At 40.4% G+C, this 25287-nt stretch overlaps 1 protein-coding gene and 1 long non-coding RNA gene across 3 annotated transcripts in view; one reads left to right on the forward strand and one right to left on the reverse strand.

The window, feature by feature from the left end:
* PDSS2 (decaprenyl diphosphate synthase subunit 2) overlaps nt 1–1531 on the reverse strand; it is a 287564-nt gene extending 286033 nt beyond the window's left edge. The window contains exon 1 of one of the 2 annotated variants that reach the window (XM_086707531.1): nt 943–1531. In XM_086707531.1, coding sequence (XP_086563657.1) covers nt 943–1238 — 296 coding nt within the window. In that variant the 5' untranslated portion in view covers nt 1239–1531. The remainder of the gene's footprint in view (nt 1–942) is intronic. The other variant, XM_025925580.2, reaches the window with a different exon arrangement.
* LOC147581130 (uncharacterized) lies at nt 1087–24567 on the forward strand. The gene is made up of 2 exons (XR_015251450.1): nt 1087–1207; nt 23886–24567. It is a non-coding gene; the product is annotated as an uncharacterized LOC147581130 (long non-coding RNA).
* The last annotated feature ends 720 nt before the right edge of the window (nt 24568–25287 follow it).

A 25287-nucleotide genomic window follows, 5' to 3' on the forward strand; every position in this document is an offset into this window, starting at 1 on the left:
TTCCTGTACTAGAGAAAAAAGCTATAAAGGACATTACTGGGTCAATAAGCAAAACTGGAATATCAATGGTAGATTAAATAAAAGTATTGTATCAATATGAAATGTGTTTAAATAATGTAAAGAATATTCCAATGCTTAGGAAATACACGGTTAAGTATTTAGGTGTAAAGGATCATGATGAATGCAATCTACTCTCAAATGATTCACTAGATATATATGTGTGTTTTACATATACATGTAAATATTGTGTATATATGTATAGATGAATTTGATTAAAAGGTATACAGATGTGTTCTTCGTACTATTTTTATTCTTGCAACTTTTCAGTATGTTTGAAATTATTTACAAATAAAAAAGGTTTTTGTTTGTTTTTACTGGAGGCAAAAGTTGTGGTCTTAACATCCTAATAGCAAGTTTCACAGTAGTAGTCCAGCATAACTGATAAAAATCCCAAGAGGATCGTGACTCCTGAGTGAATAAATTCCTACCTTAAGCCTGGGACATTCCCTAGAAAGAACTCTCTACCTTCAGCATATCTCCTCCTCCCCATTCTTTCTGGAGGCGACCTCTTAAACAGCGCGGAACCGAGAATCAACCTATCCCGCTTTTAAAAGACCATTCCTAGAAAGGTGACTCAAACCCACATCCTTACTCGATTTCTCCGTAATTCACTGAGGCATCTTTACCCTGAATAATTAAGAAGCAAAAACACTAAAAAAGTAAGAAAACCACTTATCCGCTCATATGAGCAAAAGGAGGAAGAAAGTTACGATGAGTGGACTAGAGGAGATAAAACACCAAATGTCTTAACAGGTCTGAGGAAAGGAAGGGGTAAAAAGAAATGAGCAGAGAGCCAGGCTGAGCGAGGCAGGAAGGGTGCATCGGCCAGGAAAAAGAACTCCAGTGGGTGGGAGTGCGTCAGGAGGAGAGGGAGTAGCTCACCTGGCCGTGGTAAGCAGAGGGTGTTGAGTCCCCACCAACTTCCGCACCTGCATAGCGATGTTGCTGAGTTCGTCGCTGAGCAGGCAGCGGAGGCTCATGAAGGACGTGGGATAGCCCACGATCTTCTCCGCCTCTGACACTACTTGGTTCCAGTGGGCCGGGGACCTGGAGGACTGACCACGCCAGGAGCCCACCGAAGAGATGGTATCGAGGAACGGGGACCACCACAAGCGTCGCGGGGAACCCGAGACCCCGAGATAACGGGGTAAGCGCAACAGCAGCCGCCGAAGGCTCATAGTTTGAGTCTGGGAGTGTCAGGGATTTGGGGGGTGTCCGGAGGTGGCGCAGGGAACAAACCAGGGGCAGAGGAAGAACTTGCAGGAACTAGAAGGAACCGGCAACTCCTGACCCTGAAAGAAGGGAGAGTTCCTGGAACCGTGACTAGAAACGAACTTTAACTACAGCTTTCAGCACTTCAGGCTACACACACAACAGCCCAAGCTCAGCACTGCCCCTGGCCACCTGAGTAGAAACTACTGCCGCTTCTTAAATGGGGGACGCCATGTTGGAGGCGTGGAATACGGCCTGTCGTAAAGACAGCGAGGCGGGCTGTTCGGGAGCAAAGCATGTTCCCTACTTTACGACACAGTCGTGAACGCTCCCAGGAGGGAGGGGGCCTTGGTAGCGAAACGCTGAAGACGAGGGGTAGGGCGAAAGTTTAGGCTCCTCCCACACCCTTCCTCACCCAAGGTTGAAGGATTTAGGTTGTCCTGGATTGGGGTGGGGCGTGAGGGGCTGCTGTGTGGTGCTCCAACGCCCGGAGCGGGGGCGGAGTCTGATTCACCAGGGCGTGCCCAATTCCCAGCACAGAGAGGGCACACGTGAATATTTGTGTTATGAGCGAGGGTGGGTGTCTACCAAGTCTCTTTTCGTGGCTCCCAGCCCTCCCGGAAGGAGGGGCCTCGGGCGGGGGTGCCGGCCCCTCTCGGAAGCCTCTCGCAGCTGTCCGCCCCCAGCCCCTGGCAGTGGTAGTGGAAGGGCAGGAGGGAGGGCCCCTAGGCCGGCGGGGCTTTTGGAGCTACCCGCCGCTACTCAGCATTGAGACGCAAAGTGAAGGCGCGCGGCTGAGCCCTTTTTGCCCTCAGTTCCCAACCAGACAGAAGGTGGCGTGGCCTGGCAGAAAGGGTTCTTTTTCCCAAGGAATGTCCTCGATCCTTGCCTAATCACCAGCCTCCTCGCTGAGCCTCGGTTTCCCCCTGTGTATGACCCAGGCAGAAGCAGCCATGCCTCCACAAGGGTGCAGAGGCCCACGCCCAGACTCTCGCCTTTCTCACCCGAAGGAAGCAACGTTCACCATCCAGGATTCAAAACTATTACTGGCCCTAGTGTTTTTCACTTACAGCTCACGTATTCGCTCATTGAATGCTCAAAACAACTCTATTAAGTAGTGTTAGTATTCTCCATGTTTCGGTGAGAAAACAGGCACATCCAGACTGTGTGAATTGTCTAAGGCCACACTAGACAGGGATGTTATCTCAGCCAGTCAGGTTTCTGAATCCATGCTCTTAACCACAGCATTACACAAAGTAACAAACTACCAACCATGCTTCTCTCTTCATTGCTGAGGGGAAGCAGTCGATGTGGTTATCCTTTAGGTAATGCTACGTTTCTTTGTTCAGGTATGTTTAGCATCCTGCCCCTTGTCACATCACCCAAAACAAGTGTTACAAAACTCCTGTTAATAATGAAGAATATATTACCCAGTTTTACTCTCTTTAAAAAACGCTGTTAGGGATGCCTGTGTGGCTCAGCTGGTTAAGCATACGACTTGGGTTTTGGCTCAAGTCATGATCTCACCATCCACGGGTTAGAGCCCCACATCCGGCCCTGTGCTAACGGCACAAAGCCTGCTTGGGATTCTCTCTCTCCCTCTCTCTCTCTACCCTTCCCCCTCTTGCTCTGTCTCTCTCTCTCTCAAACTAAATAAATCTTTAAAAAAACTTGTAGGGGCGCCTGGGTGGCGCAGTCGGTTAAGCGTCCGACTTCAGCCAGGTCACGATCTCGAGGTCCGTGAGTTCGAGCCCCGCATCAGGCTCTGGGCTAATGGCTCGGAGCCTGGAGCCTGTTTCCAATTCTGTGTCTCCCTCTCTCTCTGCCCCTCCCCCATTCATGCTCTGTCTCTCTCTCTCTCTGTCCCAAAAATAAATAAAAAACGTTGAAAAAAAAAATTAAAAAAAAAAAAAAAAACTTGTAAAACCTCCAACTTTCAAAATCCTTTCAAATTCATGATCGATATTTTAAAAATTAGTATCTTGCACAGTACTGGACTAGATTCTGGCTACATGTAAAAATTCAGATTTTAAAAAAGGCAAACTAAAGTAATTATTCACTTTGCAAAAAGATGCGTTTCTCTACAAATTAGCTTCAGACTCCCTTTAAATAGCAATTATTCTTTGTGATTTAAAAATCTGATTTTATTTCCAAAAATTCAATTTAGGCATAACTTTTCAGGGATACATTTTAGATCAAGTGAATTGTGCTTGTAAGTGTTAAACACAGTCTACACCCGCAAAATAAGTAAGGCAAGCTGAAGTTCAAAATAATTCCTGTGGAAGAGATAACAAACTCCTGGCAATAAAATTCAGCTCTGTTCTAGATGAAAATAAATGTGGAGAGTGAGATACCTTACCGTTTCAAAAAGTTCCAAGGCCTGAGCTTCTGGGTTATCCAAGGTGAAAGAAGTCACGAAAAAATGAAGAGAGATAAAGACTGAATGCAATAGATTGTGCACCTGAGGCTGTTTCTTCCGAATCATAGAACCTTAAGACTAACTTTTCATGCAATTTCCTTAATACCAATTCACAGCATGTACTTTAATTTTTCCACAGAAGCCAAATGCATTATTCTCTGGTCATACTCTATTAACCAAGTTTTTGATTATTCATGGGACTCTTGGTCCCATTTACTTTAAATAATCAGCACTTTCCTTTATGCTTATAGTTAAAAGGTTGCACTATACCTAATGACAATCAGTTTTTAGAAGGTTAAAATGGTATTTATTCTTTAATCTTCCAGATAAATATATAACTCCTTTGAGTCTTTCTGACTAAAGAGATTTCTGAATTGCTACTGGCTTTTGGAGGAGCAGGGGAAGAAATATCTGTGATTCTGACCTTCCTCTGCCACTGGTAATACTCATTTTGCAGATTTCTCAACTTTGGTACTATTGACATTTGGGGGCATGGGATTCTCTGTTATGGGGAGGAGGGCTCTTCTGTGCATGGTAGGATGTTTAGCATCATCCCTGGTCTCTACTCACTATAAGCCCGCAGTACCCCTCTCGAAGTTGTGACAACCCGATGTGTCTCTGGACATTGTCCCTCGGGGGCAGAATCAGCCATGAGAATATAGGAAAATGGGAGATGCTGGAAAAAAACAAAAAACCAAACCAAAACAAACAAGGGCCATTGATGACATTTACTCCTACAAAGCAGCAAAAAAGAAGTCCCAGGTATGAGTAGTCCTGCAAGTTAAAGTGGTCACTCCACAATCTGTGGAAACTTCCTGCCATACACAGGGACTTCTCCAACTCCTTGGAACTTGGGGGTTGTTTAGCAAGGTGGCAAAAGATGGTCATGGTTCCTCCTACGCCTTTCTCAGAATCCTGAAATTGGTAAAGTACCAGTCCTCTCTGCCTTCTGCTGACCTTAGAAACAAGTGAAATTATATTTGATGTCCTTTTCTTTGGCTGGAAACCTAAACCAGCCTTTGAAAGTACAAGGTCTTAGCAAGGATGGTGTATGCTTTGGGCTTTGGCCATTTCTATGATTAGGTGAGTGGGAATAGATAGGGACACTGCAGTCACCCTTCTACCACCCTCAACACAGTCACTTATTGTTTATGCCAAGAGAGTGCTTTCCAAAGCAGTTGAAAAGCATTGTGGTATATTATGGGGCAGGATGATGAAAGGAGGCGAGTAATCAGACTAGCAGCAACCCAAAAATTTGACTATCTAGTGGGCTGCAGGCTGTAGAGACAGCACATATCGCCAGTGAGATTATAAAATAGTTTCACAGCATCTATGGAAGGGAATTTGATAATCCCTAGAAAAATTACATATGCATTTATCCTTTGACCCAGAAATCCCAGTTCTAGGAACCCTTTCCAAAATACAAAATAACATGCACAATTTTATCGCAGTATTATTTGCAATAGCAAGATTGGAAACAAACCAAACAACCACAAGTAGGGGAGTGGTTGAATAAACTGGAATAAATCCATGTAATGAAATACACTGTGTAACTCTGAAAAAGAACGAAGGCCATCTCTACACTGATGTAACATGAGCTCCAGAATATGGGTTAGCTTTAAAACAACAATAGCAACAAAAAACAAACCAAGATGCAGAACAACATAGTGTTCTTTTTTCTGTAAGATAGGTGCACGAGATGAATATACACTTGCATATGTATTTGGGCTGGGAAGAAACAGAAGGGACAGGCATTAAACAGACTACTCTTTACATACCTTGACTGTATGGTTTTGAATTTAAAATCATGTATAGGGGTGCCTGGGTGGCTCAGTTGGTTAAGCTTCTGACTTCGGCTCAGGTAGTGATCTCACAATTTGTGAGTTTGAGCCCCATATCAGGCACTGTTGACAGTGCGGAGCCTGGAGCCTGCTTCAGATTCTGTGTCTCCCTCTCTCTCTGCCCCTCCCCTGCTCAAAGGCTCTCTCTCTCTCTCATTCTCTCTCAAAAATAAACATTAAAAACATTTTAATCATGTATATATTTGACATATCCAAAATAGTTTTAAATTTTAAAGAAAAATGTAATTCCTAAAATTTGAAAACAAACTGAAGCAAATGATCTAAATGTATATTAAGTTGGTGACATAACCACATCAAGTAAATAATTAAATGATTTTAGAAAGTAGTGTTTTTATAGTGCACTTATAGTGGAATATGTCCTCAGGATAAATAAACCTACAAAGAAATCTTAAACTTCAATCAGTAGTCTTATTGCTGATAGAAATATAGATATTATTTCCTTCAAACTATTCTTATATGTTATAGGTAAAAGCAAATGTTAGAGTTGTTAGGAATGATGAGTAAGTAGAATCCATGTAAAATTAAAGTGAAATTGGAAGTAGCATGAACTTAAAACTTGTCCTTTTCAAAAATGTTTCTTATGGGCCAATAAAAGTTTATACAGGCGCCTGGGTGGTTCAGTCTGTCGAGCATCTGACTTCAGCTCAAGTCATGAACTCGCAGTTCTTGAGTTCTCTGTGATGACAACTTGGAGCCTGGAACCTGCTTCAGATTCTGTGTCTCCCTCTCTCTCTGTTCGTCCCCCCTCCCCACCTCTCTCCTTCTCTCTCTCTCTCTCTCTCTCAAAAATAAATAAAGACTAAAAAATTTTTTTAAAAAGAAAAAGAAGTTTTTACATTTATGGGGGGAAAGGGTGGGGAGGAGAAGCATTTATTTGTTTTGTCCCTTGAAAAGACCAGGAAATAACGATAATCCTATAGCAACAAGTACCTTTAGCATTCATATCATACTTCCAAAACAGCATTCCCTTTTAAAAGGGCTGAGTCCAGGGGCGCCTGGGTGGCGCAGTCGGTTAAGCGTCCGACTTCAGCCAGGTCACAATCTCGCGGTCCGTGAGTTCGAGCCCCGCATCGGGCTCTGGGCTGATGACTCAGAGCCTGGAGCCTGTTTCTGATTCTGTGTCTCCCTCTCTCTCTGCCCCTCCCCCGTTCATGCTCTGTCTCTCTCTGTCCCAAAAAAATAAATAAACGTTAAAAAAAAAAAATTAAAAAAAATAATAATAAAAGGGCTGAGTCCTTTAGAAGAATGGCAGATTTCAGGTCTGGGGCAAGAAATGTGCATGATGAGCCTGGGACACCCTGTTGTGCCAGAAATCAGGGAATCTATTATAAAGTCTAATGGGTCAGGTCAATGGAACAAAGGGATCAGCATAAAGGAGCTCCCCGCTAGCTGAAAAGGGGTCAATCTGAGCATCAAAATCAGGTAAGAACTACAACTGATTGTAATTCATTGATGACATATAAATCCTTGAGTTCATTATTAGACGTAATTAGGGCAATACTCTGAATATTATCAATATCATGAAAGAATTGAACACTTATCCTGCCTTCCTTTATGAATTATATTTAGTGGTGTTTTAATCTGGTTTAGCCCCCTTGAAAGCTGAACCTGAAACAAGAGCTTACTTTTAGGTGGTTTATTTTGGATAGCAATCTCAGGAAGCAGCAGTGGATGACCAGGGAGAGTGAATCAGAGGAGGTCAATACAAGGATGTCTTCGAGTTAGTCACCACTGTGGGCGATGAGGCTTTGAGCCTTCTGGGACTCTGAGTTGTCATGTAGAATATACTTCATAATTGTTAGCCTGATGCAAGAGAGGAGCAGTTGACCAGCTCCCAACTCCCATTGGTCCAAATTTCCCCCTTGGGGCATTATTCCCCTCACATTTCTAGGCTGTCATGTGGCTGCCAGGCAGATATCCCACCCTCATGGAGTTAGAGGACCTGGGGGACAGAATGTGACATGCATGCGTATGTGGAGAAGTGCTGGCAGGTTACACCTGCAGGAAGCTGGTTGCTTTGGCAATGGCTGCAGCGAGAGGTGGACTGATGTGACACAGAGAAGAAACCAGGAATAGTCCAGGCTGATGAGGGAAAGTTCTTTATAACCTAATTCCATCTGATAAGAGAGGAAGAAAGGATAGATTTAAGAAATCACCATATAGGGGCGCCCGAGTGGCTCAGTCCCTTAAGCGCCCGACTTCGGCTCAGGTCATGATCTTGCAGTTCATGGGTTTGGGGCCCACATGGGGCTCTGTGCTGACAGCTCAGAGCCTGGAGCCTGCTTCAGATCCTCTGCCCCCCGTCTCTCTCTGCCACTCCCCTGCTCTCATTTTGTCTCTCTCTCTCTTTCAAAAATAAACATAAAAAAAAAAAAGAAATCACCATATTGTGATTGCTTATGAAATAACCTATTCAGGCAATAATCACTAAAAACGCAAGGTTGATGAGAAACAACGGTGGTGCACGGAGACCCCACTGGCAACCACTCACCAATCAGCATGGCTAGACGTGGGCTTCTGCACAACTGGGCAGGCATTGTGAAGTATACAGCACCATCTAGGAAATATTTTTGCCCAAAAGGTGGAATCTAAATCTCATCAAGCCTGTAGGTCTAACTTCCAGTTTTCTAGAAACATCGGAGGGAGTGGAACAAGTTAAGAGCTTCACAAGGAAACAAACAGACCAATCTAGCAGGTCAGATATTCTACAGCCAGCTGACTGGGTTCCTTCAACAAGAAAAGGGGCTAAGATGAGATGCGGGAAAGGACTCCTGTAGACTGAGATTTTGAGAGGCATAACAAACCAAGTGTAATGTGTGGACCTGATTTGGATCTTGATTCTAACAAACCAAGTGTACAAAGTAAATTAGGAAACAACTAAAGAAATTTGAATTATAGTTCTGGTATGTTAGATATTACAAAGGAATTATTGACCTTATGTGTGTGTGTGTTAGAAAATTTCCATATTTTATTTATTTATTTTATTTATTTTTTTTTATTTTTTTTTTATTTTTTTTTCAACGTTTATTTATTTATTTTTGGGACAGAGAGAGACAGAGCATGAACGGGGGAGGGGCAGAGAGAGAGGGAGACACAGAATCGCAAACAGGCTCCAGGCTCTGAGCCATCGGCCCAGAGCCTGACGCGGGGCTCGAACTCACGGACTGCGAGATCGTGACCTGGCTGAAGTCGGCCGCTTAACCGACTGTGCCACCCAGGCGCCCCGAAAACTTCCATATTTTAAAGTAATGTATGCTAAAGTATATAGGAATGAAATAATACAGTCTCAAGAATTCTCTTTAAGACACTTCTGGAGGGAAACAAATAGATAAAAGCAAGTATGCTAAAATCTACAAAGTTGTTGATTCTGGATAATGAGTATATGGCATTTATTACACTATTTTGTATATGTATGAATATTTTTGTAATAAAATATTTTTAAAAGAAAGTAAATATCCTCATTAATTTTTTAATTAATTAATTTATTTATTTATTTTGGAGAGAGAGAGTGTGAGCAGGGGAGAGGAGCAGAGGGAGAGAGAGAGAGGATCTTAAGCACCCTCCACACTCAGCAGGGAGCCTGATGTGGTGCTCAATTCTACAACCCTGGAATTATGACCTGTACCAAAATCAAGAGCCAGATGCTCAACCGACTCAACCGAATATCCTTATTCCTTTTTAAAAGTGGAAGCAAGTCAGGGGCGCCTGGGTGGCTCAGTTGGTTCAGCATCTGACTTCGGCTCAGGTCATGATCTCACAGTTTGTGATTTTGAGCCCCTCGTCGGGCTCTGTGCTGACAGCTCGGAGCCTGGAGCCTGCTTCGGATTCTGTCTCCCTCTCTCTCTCTGCCCCTCCCCCACTCACTCTCTGTCTCTGTCTCTCAAAAATAAGTAAATGTAAAAAAAAAAAAAAAATTTTAACGGAAGCAAGTCAAATGACTTGCCCAAAGTCATAAAGCTAGAAAGTGACAGAGGTAGAATTAAAGCTCCAACTCATCTCACTCTTTCCCCTGTATCTTGTTGTCTTCAGAACTGAATGTACTTACTTATTTATTCATTTATTTTCCAAGCTCAAGTGCACATACTTGCTCCTTGACACACTTTTATCGTTCGTCCATGCGTTGCACTTTTTTATTGTATTGTGGCAGTAGACAGCCTCCAGATGGTGCCCAGTGGTCCCTGCCTCCTGGTGGTCACACCTGTTGTGGTCCTCTTGCACATTGCCTTAGGGTTGGTCAGTGTGGTCAACAGTATCCAGCAGAAGTGATGTTGTGTCACTTCTAATATTAATTTTATAAAAGACGTTGCAATTTCCATCTTGGGCTCTCTTTTGTTCGTGTTTTCTCCCTCCCTCCTTCTCTCCCCACCCCTCCCCTCATTACTTGCTCCGAGAGAAGCTGTGTCAGGAGGAGTTCTATGGAAAGGTCCCTGTGGTGAGGAGCTGAGCTTCCTGCCAACAGTCACACGAATGAGCCATATTGGAAGTGGACCCTCCGGTTCCTTCAGGGACTGCAGCTGTGACTCACAGCTTGACTCTAACCTCATGAGAGGCCCTGAACCAAAAGCACCCAACTAAGATGCGTGCAGATTCCTGACTCTCAAAACTTTGTCAAATAACAAATGTTAATTGTGTTAAGTTGCTCAGTTATGGGATAATTTGTTATACTGTGATAAATAATTAATCCAATGATCTGTTGATCTTCATGTAATGCAATACATACAGGGAACCCACCACCAACACACGAACTAGAATACTGACAAAAGACTCCTGTATGTATGGACTTTTCTATCCCATGGCTCGTCCTCAACCCAAAGTTATCTTTATCTAGAATCTTGTACTTACCATTCTCATGATTTTTTAAAAATACGATTTAATAGTACATGCATTTCTAAAAAGCATATTATTTATACATGTTATTTTGTAAAGTTTTATTTCTTTATTTTGAGGCAGAGAGAGAGAGAAAATGAGCCCAAGTGGGGGGAGGGGCAGAGAGAGAGGGAGAGAGAGAATCCCAAGCAAGCTCCGAGCCACCAGCACAGAGCCCCACACAGTGCTCAATCCTACGAATGGTGAGATTATGACCTGAGCCGAAACCAAGAGTCAGACGCTCAACTAACCGAGCCACTCAGGTGCGCCTATATATTTGTTATTTTTATTTTAAAAAGAGGTTCCATGCTAAACGTAATTTCCTGTGACCTTTTTTATTTACCCAACATGATTTTATTGAGATCCACCCATACTGGTGTGTATAGTGGCAGTTTATTTGTTTTGACTGCAGTGTAATATCCACTTAGTCAATATATCACACTGTATCCATTCTCCTGTCAATAGACATTTGGATTGCTTCCAGACTTTTTTCTATTACAACAATGTTGTCGTGAACAGATTTACAAATGCCTCCAGGTTCACATGTTGAGAGTTTATATCTAGCATTGGAATTACTAGGTCATAGGGTATGTGGATATTCAACTTTAATAGATAATGCCAAATAGCTTTCTGAAGTGGCTTTATCAACTCACATTTCTACCAGCTGTTTATGAGAGATCCCGTTGATCACACTCTTTCAACACTTGATATTGTCAGCCTCCTTAAAATTTCCAACAAACAGGTGTAAAATGGACTCTCTTTTACAGTGTGGATCAGCATTTCCCTCATCACCAGGAAGATTGCTGAATGCCCTTTCCATCTTACAGATTAGCCCTCAAAGGTGATGTGGGAAAGTATGTAATTCTTCATTGTAATTTTTCTTTTGGGCTTAATTTTTACTTCTTCCTTTCTTAGATCCTCACTCCCCATGTACACAGTAGTCCTTTCTTGCTATCTCCTTCTAATATTCCCAGTGTTTGGCCTTAGAACAACTGCAGTTAGGGAGGAAATAGACCAAGACCTACTCTCCATTTTCCTTAGTTTCTCTCCCAACAGGGCAGCAATGTGGAATTGACTAGCAATGCTGCTAGTTAATTTCACACTAGGATTAGCTCAACAGGGGAAGAACTTGGTCTTTTTCTTTTTCAAAGGCTCTAAGAGACTGTTTTCTTTTAGGAACTGGGAATGAAAAAAAAATCTGCTGAGAAGGTTTTTTCTTGACCATAGACAGCATTGTATAAGGTCAACAATCTGGGTTCTTCAGCTCTGTCCTGAAAAACTGTATGATCATTGGGTAGTCATTAACCCTTATAAGGTTAAAATTACTCATCTGTAAAACAAAAGTAGATGATCTTTTGGGTTCCATTAAGAACCAAAATGTTTTTATTCCATGAATGAATTTAACTAGTAGACTAATCTGGTCCTTATGGTCATTTCATTCTCTCTGTCTCTTTCATCCAACCAACCCAATTGATCTTGGCATTAACATAGATTGAAACTTGAGGCCCACAAGGAAGATTTCAGAGAGGGCTCTATTATTCTTCTTTAATTGTTTTCTTTGCCACTGCAACCCCACTCTTAATAGAGTGCTGAATAGGCACCGCATAGATATTTGTTGGTCAGTTGAATGAATATGAATGAATGTGCTAGATCTTTATTCTTCATTCCCATCTTTAATCCACTATCACACTCAAGTTCAGAAGTTATTTGAGTTGCATTTGATTTGTGATAAGATCAAGAAGCCCAGAGTAAAGAATGTCTCCATCACTGCAAGTTCAGCTAGCTCTCCATTGTGATTTAAGCATTTCTCCTGATGACGAAAAATTACCACAACTAACTGAATCAAAATCTCTGGGCTTGAGGAGCAGGCATCAATACTCCTTGTATGTAGTATGTACATGTACTATGTAGTCACACTAATTCCTTTCTCAAATACTCCTTGGGGTATTCTAATATGCAGCCAGGGGTTGAGAATTACTTTTCTTTTTTTTTTTTTTTTAATTTTTTTTTTCAACGTTTATTTATTTTTTGGGACAGAGAGAGACAGAGCATGAACGGGGGAGGGGCAGAGAGAGAGGGAGCCACAGAATCGGAAACAGGCTCCAGGCTCCGAGCCATCAGCCCAGAGCCTGACGCGGGGCTCGAACTCACGGACCGCGAGATCGTGAGATCGTGACCTGGCTGAAGTCGGACGCTTGACCGACTGCGCCACCCAGGCGCCCCAAGAATTACTTTTCTAGAAAAATTATAATCTAGTCTTTTTTCTGTTATTTCTTGTTGGTTCTCTGTCTCTCTTTTATTCCCTTTTCTTTTCTTTCTTTCTTTCTTTCTTTCTTTCTTTCTTTCTTTCTTTCTTTCTTTCTTTCTTTCTCTTTAGAGGAAATACATAATTTCTTTCTCTTTAGAGGAAATACATAAGTCAGACTCCATTCCCTAGGTTAGAGAAATTCTGATAGAATTGTATGTACAGAAACCCCCTCATTTTGTTGCATATAATGCATATACAGGTAACATCAGGTGAAAGGGAGTTAGGACATACTGCATTTATTATATATAAAGATTGACCACCTCAGACTATAGAGTTGGCAAAGCATTTTCTCAGTGACTGCTGCCCCATTGTAATAAGTACAACCCTAAACTACATGAAAATATTTCTTCTATCTTAAAATACAGTGTTTTTTTTCCTAAAATTAGAAAATATTTCATTCAGAGGTGGATGTATCTAAGGGCAAACAATCAAGTCAGCTTGTCAGTTAATTCTAAGAAATCACTTTACACAAATTTACTGATAAAACTCAGTCAAGCCATTCTTTTCATAAGTTCAATGACCAGTTCAGTTAAATGAGTCAATTTAAAGCCCTATGTAGACTCACACTAATTCCTTTCTGGAAATAGCTACTAAAAGTCCTTAAAATTAAAGTCACCATATTCAAAGGCTATTATGATGTTGCCCATAGGTATATTGACTTTCATAAATTACTTTTTTGCCAAGTAAAGACAATGGATCTCAAGAGGAAGAGACAGATTGAGAGACAGAGAGACCATTCCATTATTAACCCTGGCAATATGGAAGCTGAGATATCAACTTGCTGAGCTGAAAAGAATTTGCAAAATACCATCTGAGAAGATCAGGTGATTAGGATAAATCATGTAAGGTCATTACATTTTCTAATTTTGTGTCAAGTTTAACACTATAATAAAAAAGAAAAAGAAAAGAAAATACCCATTTAAAAACACCACAAAAAGATCACTGTAAGAGAAGTCTAACTCAGAAGATGTTTTCAACAGTGAATAGATTTCTAAAACAAAATGGTAAGTTGTAAGCCATATAACTTAGAAGCTGACACCCACATAAGAAAGATGACATTGTCAACTACTACAGTGTCAGAGTGGTTTCTCAAAATTATCCTGGTCTAAATCAATCCGAAGAGCTTGCTGTGATGTTTTCTGTTCTTTGAAATCATGCCATTACCATCTGTAATAAATATGCTTGAATATTATAGGGCTGTTCTGACTATGTTGGGAGTAATAGGTTTGAAGTGCATGACAAAATAAAAGGAACGTGCTGATGTCAAAGGGAGCAAGAATTCTTGTATTTTGCTAAGAATAAAAGAGTCTCGGTCCCCAAAGTCTAAACAAAGAACAACTCTGCAAGATACTTTTTCCATGGAGGGTGACAAAACTTGGTGATTAAGGGATCAGACACAGGGGCCAGATGCCCTGAATATGTATCCTAGCTTTGCTATTAACTAGTAGTGCAACATTGGGCAAATTATGTAATTTAGTCTCAGTACTCGGCTTTCTTGTGTGTAAAATGGGAAGAACAATAATACCTATATCAGTGGGTAATTTTTAACATTAGCATGAGTTTATAAAATTAAGTACTTAGATCAGTGCCTGACACATGGTAAGCTTACAACATGAACATCTGTTATTCTCCACTGTTCACCTGTCGGTCCTCTTAACTTCAAATCAATAAAAAATACAGATATAGAGTCCTTGTGCTTCTTCTACTTCTAGGAGAACAACTGGTTTAAATTCCAGAATAAATTATACTATTTACCTACTATTTACCTACTTAGGGTAAGCATGTACATACATACAAAAGACAACTGAAATGCTGTGTTGTTTGCTTATACTACTGGTGATGCTGTTTTAAGGATGTTCCAAGTTATATAGCTCACAACTTACCATTTTGTTTTAGAAATCTATTCACTGTTGAAGACATACTCCAAGTTAGACTTCTTTTACAGTGGTCTTTTTTGTGGTGTTTTTAAATGGGTATTTTCTTTTCTTTTTCTTTTTTATTATAGTGTTTAAACTTGACACAAAAGTAGAAAAAATAGGATAATGAACTCCTATATATGTATTATCCAGTTTTGGAAGTTATCAACATTTTGTACTCCCCTTTGCAACAATGCTAAAATATTTTGAAGCAAATCTCAGATACCATAATATTTTGTTCGTAAATATTTCAAAATTTATTTATATGAATAAAAACTTCCCTTTTTTAAAAAAAAAAGTAACCATAATGCAATTTGCACCTAACAAAATTACCAAAATTCTTTTTTTTATTAAAAAAAATTTTTTTAATGGTTATTTATTTTTGAGAGAAAGAGACGGAGCGTGAGCAGGGGAGGGGCAGAGAGCGAGGGAGACACAGAATCTGAAGCAGGCTCCAGACTCTGAGCTGTCAGCACAGAGCTCAACGCGGGGCTCAAACTCACAAACCGCAAGATCATGACCTGAGCCAAAGTCGGACGCTCAACTGACTGAGCCACCCAGGCGCCCCACCAAAATTCTTAATATTCAAATTGTCTCAAAAATGTTTATGTACAGTTGACTTGTTTATATCAAGATCCAAGAAGGTGAAATGCATTGCTTAAGTTGTAATTATTTGGTTTTATATTTTGTTGTTTTTAAAAGTTTTTTAAACGTTTATTTATTTTTATAACAGAGAGAGACAGAGCATGAGTGGGAGAGTGGCAGAGAGAAAGGGAGACACAGAGTCTGAAGCAGGCTCCAGGCTCTGAGCTGTCAGCACAGAGCCCGATGTTGGCCTCGAACTCACTGAGTCACCCAGGTGCCCCTGGTTTTATATTTTAGCAGGCGCTTCAGCTTTCTACTTATTCTAAAAGGCAATGAATCACCACAGCTGCAACTTGAAATTGAAATCACCCTAACAGTAGAGAAAGCTAGAGCAAGAAATGGGACTCATACAGCACGTTTGGGTTTTACTTATAATAGTGACCTAGGGTCCTATTTCATGACCTTAGATTCTTTTGCTACTATAGAAAGAAGAAAAATAATCCTTTAAAGTACTTGTTTTATAGGAAGCATGTGAAGTTCAAAAACCATGGGCATTGCAAGATGCTGAAGCTGCATGAACTGGTCAACATCCCAATCTTTGAAGTTCACTGGATGAAGAACTCCCTCTTTTTTAAATGTTTATTTATTTATTTATTTTGAGAGAGGGATGGGAGAGAGAGGGAGAAAGAGAGAATCCCAAGCAGGCTCTGTACTGTCAGGACAGAGCCCGGCGCGGGGCCTGATTCCATGAACCATGAAATCATGACCTGAGCAGAAATCAAGTGTCAGATGCTCAAGAGACCAAGCCACCCAGGTGCCCCATAGAACTCCCTCTTGCTTCTCATCTAGCCCAGACTCTCTCTTTTATCCTAACAAATATTTCCAAGGAATTTGTCTTCAATATTTGTACCTTAGTTCTCATATTTTGTAATCATGCCTCAGTTTTTTCTTTCTTTCTATGCAGAGTATTTGAATGCCTTAATGTTTGAATCTAATGTTTTTATTGAGCTTAATTCTTTTAAATATTGATTTAATGTGACTGCCACTGAAGTCCTAATTGTTTTTACAAGGAGATACTTTATAACCACTTTATAGGTTACTCATAATTATCAGAATAAATGAGATTTCCCTTTCAAAGTAGGTGGATAGGAATAAGTAACAAAGGTAGTATTTAGGTGGATAAAATTTTAACATACTTCTATGGTGAGGGGTTCTAAAAATAAATGAACCCACATCCTTCTGTGGATTCCTATGATGTAACCTCCTGCAGCTATGAAAGCTAATGAGAAAATCATCTTTATTGATTAGGATCTCAAAATAGTCAGAGTCTTTGATCTTGCACACTTTTTTTCCTCAGGCCCCATTTATTATTGTAAAATTACCACGGCTTCTATATTTCCCTTTGTAATACCTTCTGGAGTCTGGTTTGTTAAAACCATATAGAGTGATAGTTAACATTCTAGGTTCTGGAATTAGGCTGGTTTCAAATCTTGGCTTCTTCATTTCCTAGCTGTATGGCTTTGGGTAAGTCATTTAAACTTTCTGTGCTTTGGTTCATTCATCTGTAAATGGGTGTAAAATACTTATATACCCACCTTTTTATATAATATATTTGATTATAATTCAGAAATGTTCACTCCCATCTCTCTTGGGGTAGAGTATTTTTTCCTCCTGATTAATGCTGGTCTTGGTCATGGAATATGGGTAGGAGTGACAGTGTGCCGGTTCCAAACCTGGTTGTCATGTGTTTTCACTTGCCCCCTTGCACTCCTCCCATCACTGTGAGAAGAACATGCCTCAGGTAGAAGTTCTTCCCAGAATGACAAGAGGCATGTGGAGCAGATCTGAACCTAACACACACTCTGGAACCAAGTCCATAGACTGAAGCAGAGCTAGGCAGCAGATCTCAGCCTGTATCACCCAAACTAACAGTTGGCCTACGGACTGATGAAAAAGATAATGAATGCCTCTTGCTATAAGTTACTGGGTTTCAGGGTGGCTTGTTACAAAGTATTATTGCAGCAATAGCTGACTAATACGTAAGACTATTACGAAGAGCAAATGAGATCATTTATACAAGTCATTTAGTCTAGTGCTAGGCATATGGTCACTGCTAGGCTCAATTAATGTTTACTGTTATTATTATAATCGTTGTCATAACTATTATCATTATTTTGTGGTTTTTTTGGGTAAAGATATCCAAGTTATATATTGTGATTAATTTATATCAGTGTTAGCCCATGTACGTGAGCAATGCTTTGAGCTGGCTTCTGCACAGCTCCTGATATTTACCATAGTTGGTGTTTTATCTGGAAAATATCTGGAAAATGCTGACATCTCTCTAACTCTGCTTGTGCCTCAGGTGCCTGTCCCTCTTCCCTCCTTCAGCTAATTCAGCCTCTTATCTAGTTTAGGGTTGTGTGTGAAAAACTTGTTTCACAAGTACGTATTCAAATATTTTGTCTTATATTTATGCCAGTGGTTACTAAACTCCATTTTTGCTACCTTTGTTCTCTGGCTACTCCCCAAATAATAGAAGACTAATATCTAGCAGTATGGTCTATGGAGAAGGACAGATAGAGGAGAAAGTCCTGTGGAATTTAAGTCAAAAAATTATATGAAGTAGTAGGGGAGTAGGGTCAGGTGAGAGGTAATGATAAGTCATTACTGACCTTTTTCTTAGGTTTGAACTTTGCTTACTATATAAATTCTAGTCTCCATTACAGGAAATACCTGAGGTTATACTGTTACCTACAATATGCTAGAAAGAAAGTGTATTTATCAAGAAAATTCTCACTAAAAACATGAACTTCTCATCATGTACATAACATCAAGTCAACAAATATTTATTGGACAACTGATGTGTATCTTGTGCTAATATATGATAATATATATAATACATACCCTATTTTATTGATTCTAACATTTGTATTTGTTCACATTTTAACATGTCTGAAATAAAGGTGCAGCTTACAATTGGTGTCATGTAGCAGATTAATTGTCTTAGCTTTTGTTATAATTATCAACATCGCAGTGGCTTACAATGGTAACTATTTCTTGTTCACATTATATAGGGATATGGCTTGGCTTTGGCTCCACTGGCCTTACCTGTGCAGGGCTACATATGTTGTTCAAGAATCCAGGTGGAAGGACTAGCCACTATCTGGGATTATTCTACCATTAGCCTATGGTTGAGGAAGGAGCAAAAGTGAAATCTAATTTCACAAGCACATTTAAAGCTGCCTGGATATGGCCTTTGTCACGTCTACTCACATTTAATTGGCCAAAGCAAGCCACATGGCCAAAGCTGATAATGGAGTAGGAAAGAGAATTCCACCCACCAAGAGTCTGGGAAGGGACAGTGGGGACAGAAACTGGGAACAATAACACAATCTATTGCAACAGCATTTTTCCTTTTTTCATTGTACATGAAACAATGGTTTGTCTCACAATAGCTGGCATCTTAGAGTTAATGTAATACAACCATCTATATTAGGACTTAGGAGAATCTGTCCTTTAGGCATATTTTTATGAGCTTCTTTTTATTTATTTTTTTTCTGTTTTCAAAGGCCAAAAGCAGAGATTCATTTACTGTTTCTATCTTTATTTTTCCTCATTAAGTCACACTTCATAAGGTAAAGAGACTTGTTGACATTTTTTTGGTAATCCTGAGTAGCCATTATTGTTACTTAATTTACCCTAAATTCAGTGGGTAGAGAAGGCTAAATTATAAAAAAGTGATCTAAGGACTAGGTTCTTAGCATCATTTACTATTAATTCATTTGTTTATCTACCATACAAAAGATATTTACTTTTGTAAATACAAAAGAGTACCTACTATGTACAGGCACTTTCTTGACACTGGAGATTCAGCAGGAAATAAGGCAGTCAAGGTTCTTGACCTTAGGGAGATTGTATTCCAGTGGAGAGTGACAGACGGGAAACAGATAGATGAGGAAATTTCAGGTGTTGATGAGTGCCAAGAGGAACAAAGCTCATGACTATGTAGTATAGAACAAATTAAAGGAGAATTTCTTTTTAATCTATTTTGAGAGAGAAAGGTGGAGTTGGGGGGGGGGGGGGAAGGGACAGAAAGAGGAGACAGTGAGAATCCCAAGCAGGCTCTGCACTGACAGTGTGGAGCCTGATGTGGGGCTCAAACTCACAAACTGTGAGATCATGACCACAGCTAAAGTCAGTCACTTAACCAACTGAGCCACCCAAGCACCCTGAGAGGAAGGTATTTTATATGAAACAGTGAAGCCTGATAGCAAGGAGGCAGCCATGAGTACTCCTGGTGGAAAACCATTCCAAACAGAAGAAATAGCAAGTGTAAAGACCTCAGAGTAGCAGAAAAGATGAAAGAGGACCAATATTGCTAGAAGGTGGTAAACAAAGAGTATCAGTTAAGATACAGATTAGGCTGTTGTAATAAAGAGATAAAAAAATACAATCGCTTAAAAACAAGATACAGCCTTATGTGTTGCTCACGTAAAAGACCAGACAGACATCTCTGGCTCGATGGTGTTGGGGATCTAGGTCTTTTCTGTCTTGTTGCTTTGCCATGCTCACCGTGTGACTTCAGCCTTGTTGCTTGAGATGGCTAGTCCAGCTTCTACCCTTTTACCATCATACTCACATCTAGTCAGCAGGAATGAGGGAAACGGAAACAGAAGGCATATCCCTCCCACTTAAAGCCACAACCTGGAAGCTCCACACACCAAATCTGCTCACATCCCATTGGCTAGGATTTGCCATGTGACCAAGCCAGCTTAAGGAAGGCTAGGAAATGTGTGATTAGCTTGAATTCGTGTAACTGAATACACTTTGGTGACTCTATTTCTTAACAAAAAAAGAGACAAAAACAGTAAAACCTTCGTTTGTGAGCATAATTCATTCTGGAAACATGCTTGCAACCAAGAACACTTGTATAACAAAACAAATTTCAAGAACCATTGGCTCAGTTGTGATCATGTGACATCTGGCATCATGTACCACTTGTATTGGAAGACAACGCTTGTTTATCAAGTTAAAATTTATCAGAAATGTTTGCTTGTCTTCTGGAACAGTGGCAGAACAAGTTACTCACAATCCAAGGTTTTACTGTAGTTGTTAAGCGACCACTGATAGTTTTTCCACAAAGTCAGTGGTAGCTAATTTTAGTAATATAGGCAGAATCCTGAGTATGTAGGGCCTTCCTGGGCATAGAAAGGAATTTTGATTATATTATAAGTATGTGTGGTAGGTATCTATTGTTGCTTTCCAGATTTCCCCCCAAATGTAGAAGTTTCAAACCAACATTTATTACATCATAGTTTCTTTGGGTCAGGAATTTGGATGCCACATAGCTGCGTGGTTCTGGCTCAGGGTGTCTCAGGTCATTGGAGTCAGGACATTGACTGGGGCTACAGTCATCTGAAGGTTTGACTGAAGCTGGGGGATCTATTCCCAAGATGGCTCATTCACATGGGTATTGGCAGAAAGCCTTAGTTCCTTGCTGGCTGTTGGCAGGGGGCTTCGGTTCCTTTCCATATGGACCTCTCCACAGGATTGCTAGAATGTCATCATGACATAGTAGTTGGCTTCCCCCAAGCAAGTGATCCAAGAAAAGAGAGCAAGAAGGAAACCACAATGCCTTTTATGTTCTAATCTTGGACATATCATACACCATCATTTTGCCACATTCTATTTCTTCGAAGCAAGTCACTAAGTATAGCACATAATCAAGGGAAGGAGAATCTGGCTTTATTTTTCAAGGGAGAAGCATCAAAGAATTTATGGACATATTTTAAACCATCACAGTATGATAGGAAATCGCTGGAACATTTTAAGCAAAATCTGTTTTGCATTTTTAAAGAATTGGTCTGGTTGCTATGTGGAGGATGGATTACACAGGGACAAGAGTGGAAGGAGCTCAAGTAGGTGGCAATCTTAGTTTTTGCAGTTGACAAATGGGCCTGAGATTAAGATGGGTGCAGTGGAGTTAGAAAGAAGTGGTGAGATTCAGAATGTTTCAGAGGGCATGGGGACAGGATGTGATAAGATATCGCTGGATCTAATGTTATTGTGTGTTACTTCCTTTTCACATCTTCAGCTACAGACTGGCTGATCATCTGAATCCTTAAAGGGCTTTAAAAATATGAGTTACTGATCTTTGCATCCAGACAATCTACTTTAACAGGTTTAGGGAAGGGGAGAAGAGAAATCAAAACAGGGATCTACTGCCCCACTTATTCACTGAGCTAATTAGGAGTGTAATCGTTATTATTTTGCTGTTTTGCAACAGAGATAGTTATTATGCAATGGGCTCTGTTATCCAAATACTCATTTCTTCACACAAACACACTCTCCTGTCGAGTCAGATACCAATTCTTATGGATTCTGTGTCTGAGGTAACTCTTAGAAAGAATTCCTCCCAATCACTACCACACTAACCTAAATAATCATTTGTTTCATCTTGGACTATTGCAAACATCTCTTATGCAATCTCCTACCTCTGGTCTCTCCTTCTGCCTTTCATCTGTCATCCAGATGATCTTCCTATCCCACACTTAGGATCCTATCACCTCCATATTTAAAAAAGATTCAGTGGCTTCCTAGGATTCTCAAAAAGAAGTCCATACTCCTTTAGGACGGTATTTGAGGCCATCGACAATCTGCTCCTATCCTACCTTTGGACTGACCTCATAGCTCCCTTTAACACACTCATCCTAAGCACACCAAATCATTCACTCTTCCCTTATCTCTACTTGTACTTTGGTGTCTTGATGTCTTGCTTCATATTGTTTTTTTCTGTCTAGCATGCTCCTCTTCCTCCACCCTCACCTGACAACATCCAACTCGTCATTGTTCAAAGCCCAACTCAGATGGTTGCCATTTCTATCTGCCTCGCTCAGAATCAGTCATCCCCTTTTCTTAATTCCTGTCTCACTTTTAAAACACCTTTATCATTTATGTTTGTGTTCCCAGCGCCTAGTAGTGTGCATGCCCTTAGTGGGCTCCAAAGAAAACATTTACACGGACAGAATTTATTTCCTCCTCTTTACCCAACTTATGCAATGGAGAAAACAAAAGGCAAACTCACATTAGAAGTTTGGTTAATGAAATATACATGGAACATCAACCCTGGGATCTGCACACATTTAGCACAGCCTATACCCACTGCACTTTACAACTTACACATGATGGCATTAATAATTCTGAGGCATTGCAAAATCTCCACAATCCAAATATTTTATTAAGAATTCCAGTGGCGGCGTCTGAAATATAAAGGTTTGTGGGTCTTTTTAGAGGCTTAATCACACTTAGTTAGAAATTTAAATTAACAAGAACATTCCATTCCCTAAACATTCTAATTAATTGATGTTTAGCATATGGGTTACCAAATTTGTCTTTTTAAAGTTTACATTTAGAGATTGCAAATAAATCTATTAGAATGAATTTCTAGGTCAGTCGGGTTTTGATTTGCAATATTTAATGTCTGCACAATTTCACCTATGCCTGACCTTTCAAAATTATTTTTAACAGACCTACATTTACTTTCCTAATGAAATGATTTGCTACAAAGTGGCTATGGTGGGTTGTCTGGAAGGACACTATAACATCCCTTTGGCTGTCAAAATCCATCTGTCCTTATGGTTGGGGAAATTCACGAGTGTGATGTTGGGATATAGGACCTTACCTCCCTGTGGAAGATGAAGAGTTTGAATCTCAGTCTCCCCACACCCCGGAATGTGAAACAGGGGCCCCAATACCTGGTAATGGACCCCCCACCCAGGCCTGTGCACCCCAGATGAAGAAAGAACCTTGGGTGCAGTTAGTGGGGGCATCATGATGTCCAGTGGTGGTTTCTAAAAAAAATTTCTTTTAACGTTTATTTATTTTTGAGACAGAGAGAGACAGAGCATGAACGGGGGAGGGGCAGAGAGAGGGAGACACAGAATTTGAAACAGGCTCCAGGCTCTGAGCTGTCAGCACAGAGCCCGACGCGGGGCTCGAATTCACAGACCGCGAGATCATGACCTGAGCCGAAGCCGGCTGCTTAACCGACTGAGCCACGCAGGCGCCCCCAGTGGTGGTTTCTAGAAGGTGTTGTGTAACAGAAGCAGAGACAGTGGCATCTTGATAATCTTCCTATGACCTGGCCTCCTAAGGCCCTGGGCCCCTCCTTGTTTCCAAGCCTGTTCTCCCAGCCTCTTGAGCTCTATGAGTCCACTTTCCTCTAATACTCCTTTTTTCTTTAGACAGAGTTCACTTTTGTTCCTTGAAAGCAAGAATCCTCACCAGTACCATTGCTGCTGCTAGGCAGTAAAGAGAGTTTTAGACTCTGGAGTCAGACAGATGGCCCACTCAGTCCCTTTAGCCGTCCACTTCCTCATCTCTACAACAGGACCCAAACCAAATACTGGGTCAGCTGTAGAAGGATCGAATAAAATAATCTCTGTAAAGTATTTTGCACAGTCCCTGGGGAATAAAGTAGGATTCAATAAATAGTAGCTTTTGTATTACTAAATTCTAAGCAATTGTCCATGTGCTCCGGCCACAAAACTCTACTGCTCACCACATGAAAAGAGCGTGCCAGTGCACGCTCTGTGTTCGATATTGCACTTCATTTTTTCCCATGCTGGATTTTTGTTTTGGTTTGGTTTGTTTTCCAGTGTTGGACCTCAGTGCCTTCCCACAGCGCATATCCTGGGGATTTCTTGGGGAGTACAGCTTGCAGTCACCGTACCTGGATCTTCTGTCTTCTATCTGTCCCTGCCAGCATTCCCTCACTTCCAGGCCTTCACAAGGAGAGCAGCTGCACTAAAGACCCACTGACTTCAGATGGAAAGGACACAAGTGAGTTGAAGCAGCCCTTCTTCAGCATGTGGTAAACAAATTTTGTAGCTTTAGTGGACTTGTCTTTTAAAAAAACAAATGCACAGCTTATGTCCCAAGACTGATTATGGAATCCTTAATTTATCTACTTATCTTTTGATGAATGGTTTTTTTCTTCCACTGAAATGTATAATGTCCTCTCATAGTTAAACTGCAGAATCTTTTCCACTCAACTTCCTCCCTCTGGGATGTAATAAAGAGACAACTTATGGCCTAACAGCACATTGGAGACAAATTTTCTGTGAAAGAAAAATGTTTTTTACTACATGTAATGTTTCTCAAAGGAGGTGGGTCAAAACATAGATATCAATCCTCTTTAACCATTTACTGAATACCATATTTGGTTTGAGAATATTAAAATGTGGTATATTATTTCTGGAAGGTTGAGGGTTTTGTTATAGCTGTTTTAATTTTTGTAACAGCCATGCATAAATTAAAATAAAGAAGAAATGAAAATTACTGACCTAGCTGCATGCTCTATTTTCCCAAGAAAAGGTGATAAAAGGGCTGAGCAGAGAGGAACAGAGTGTAGTCTATGTGAAAGCATACCTCACTTGACTGGGCTTCCGCAGACTGGACTTTTATCCTCAATTGGCCACTTCCTAGTGTGACCTGTGCTCACCTTCACTGTCCTAAGATGTGAAACAGGGACAATTATACTCTCAAACGTGGTTGTGAGAGAGAAATGACGTATTGTTTGCAAAATACTTGGCTCGCAGCAGGAATCACAATAGTTGATGATATCACTCAACAGGATTGTCAGAAGCCTAGTAAGTTTAATGACATTTGATTACTTATGTAAAGGAAATATATTATTATAAGTCTATATTAGCATCTATATAAATCAAATAAAGACAAGAGTCCTAATTTCATCAATGGATATCATTGAGGAAGGCAATGACAATTCAAGATAACTCAGATACTAAGTTAAGTTTTATATGTACCATAGTTTTGACTAATTATTGAAAATGTTTAAGTTGGTCTTATTATGATATTAAGGCCATAACCCCAAAGAAACTATTTTTGTGTGGGTGATACTACTTATATGTTAAATAATTAGGCAGATAGTGCCCCAAATTTACTCCAGGAATGAGAAAACTCCGTTTTGAAAAATTGCTTAAAAGCAAATTTGAGTTATAGAATACATATCTATGTGAGTTATAAGTAATAATGTAAAAA

This window comes from Puma concolor, chromosome B2, assembly GCF_028749965.1.
Source record: "Puma concolor isolate L17-30 chromosome B2, mPumCon1.1.hap2, whole genome shotgun sequence".
NCBI classification, from domain to species: domain Eukaryota; kingdom Metazoa; phylum Chordata; class Mammalia; order Carnivora; family Felidae; genus Puma; species Puma concolor.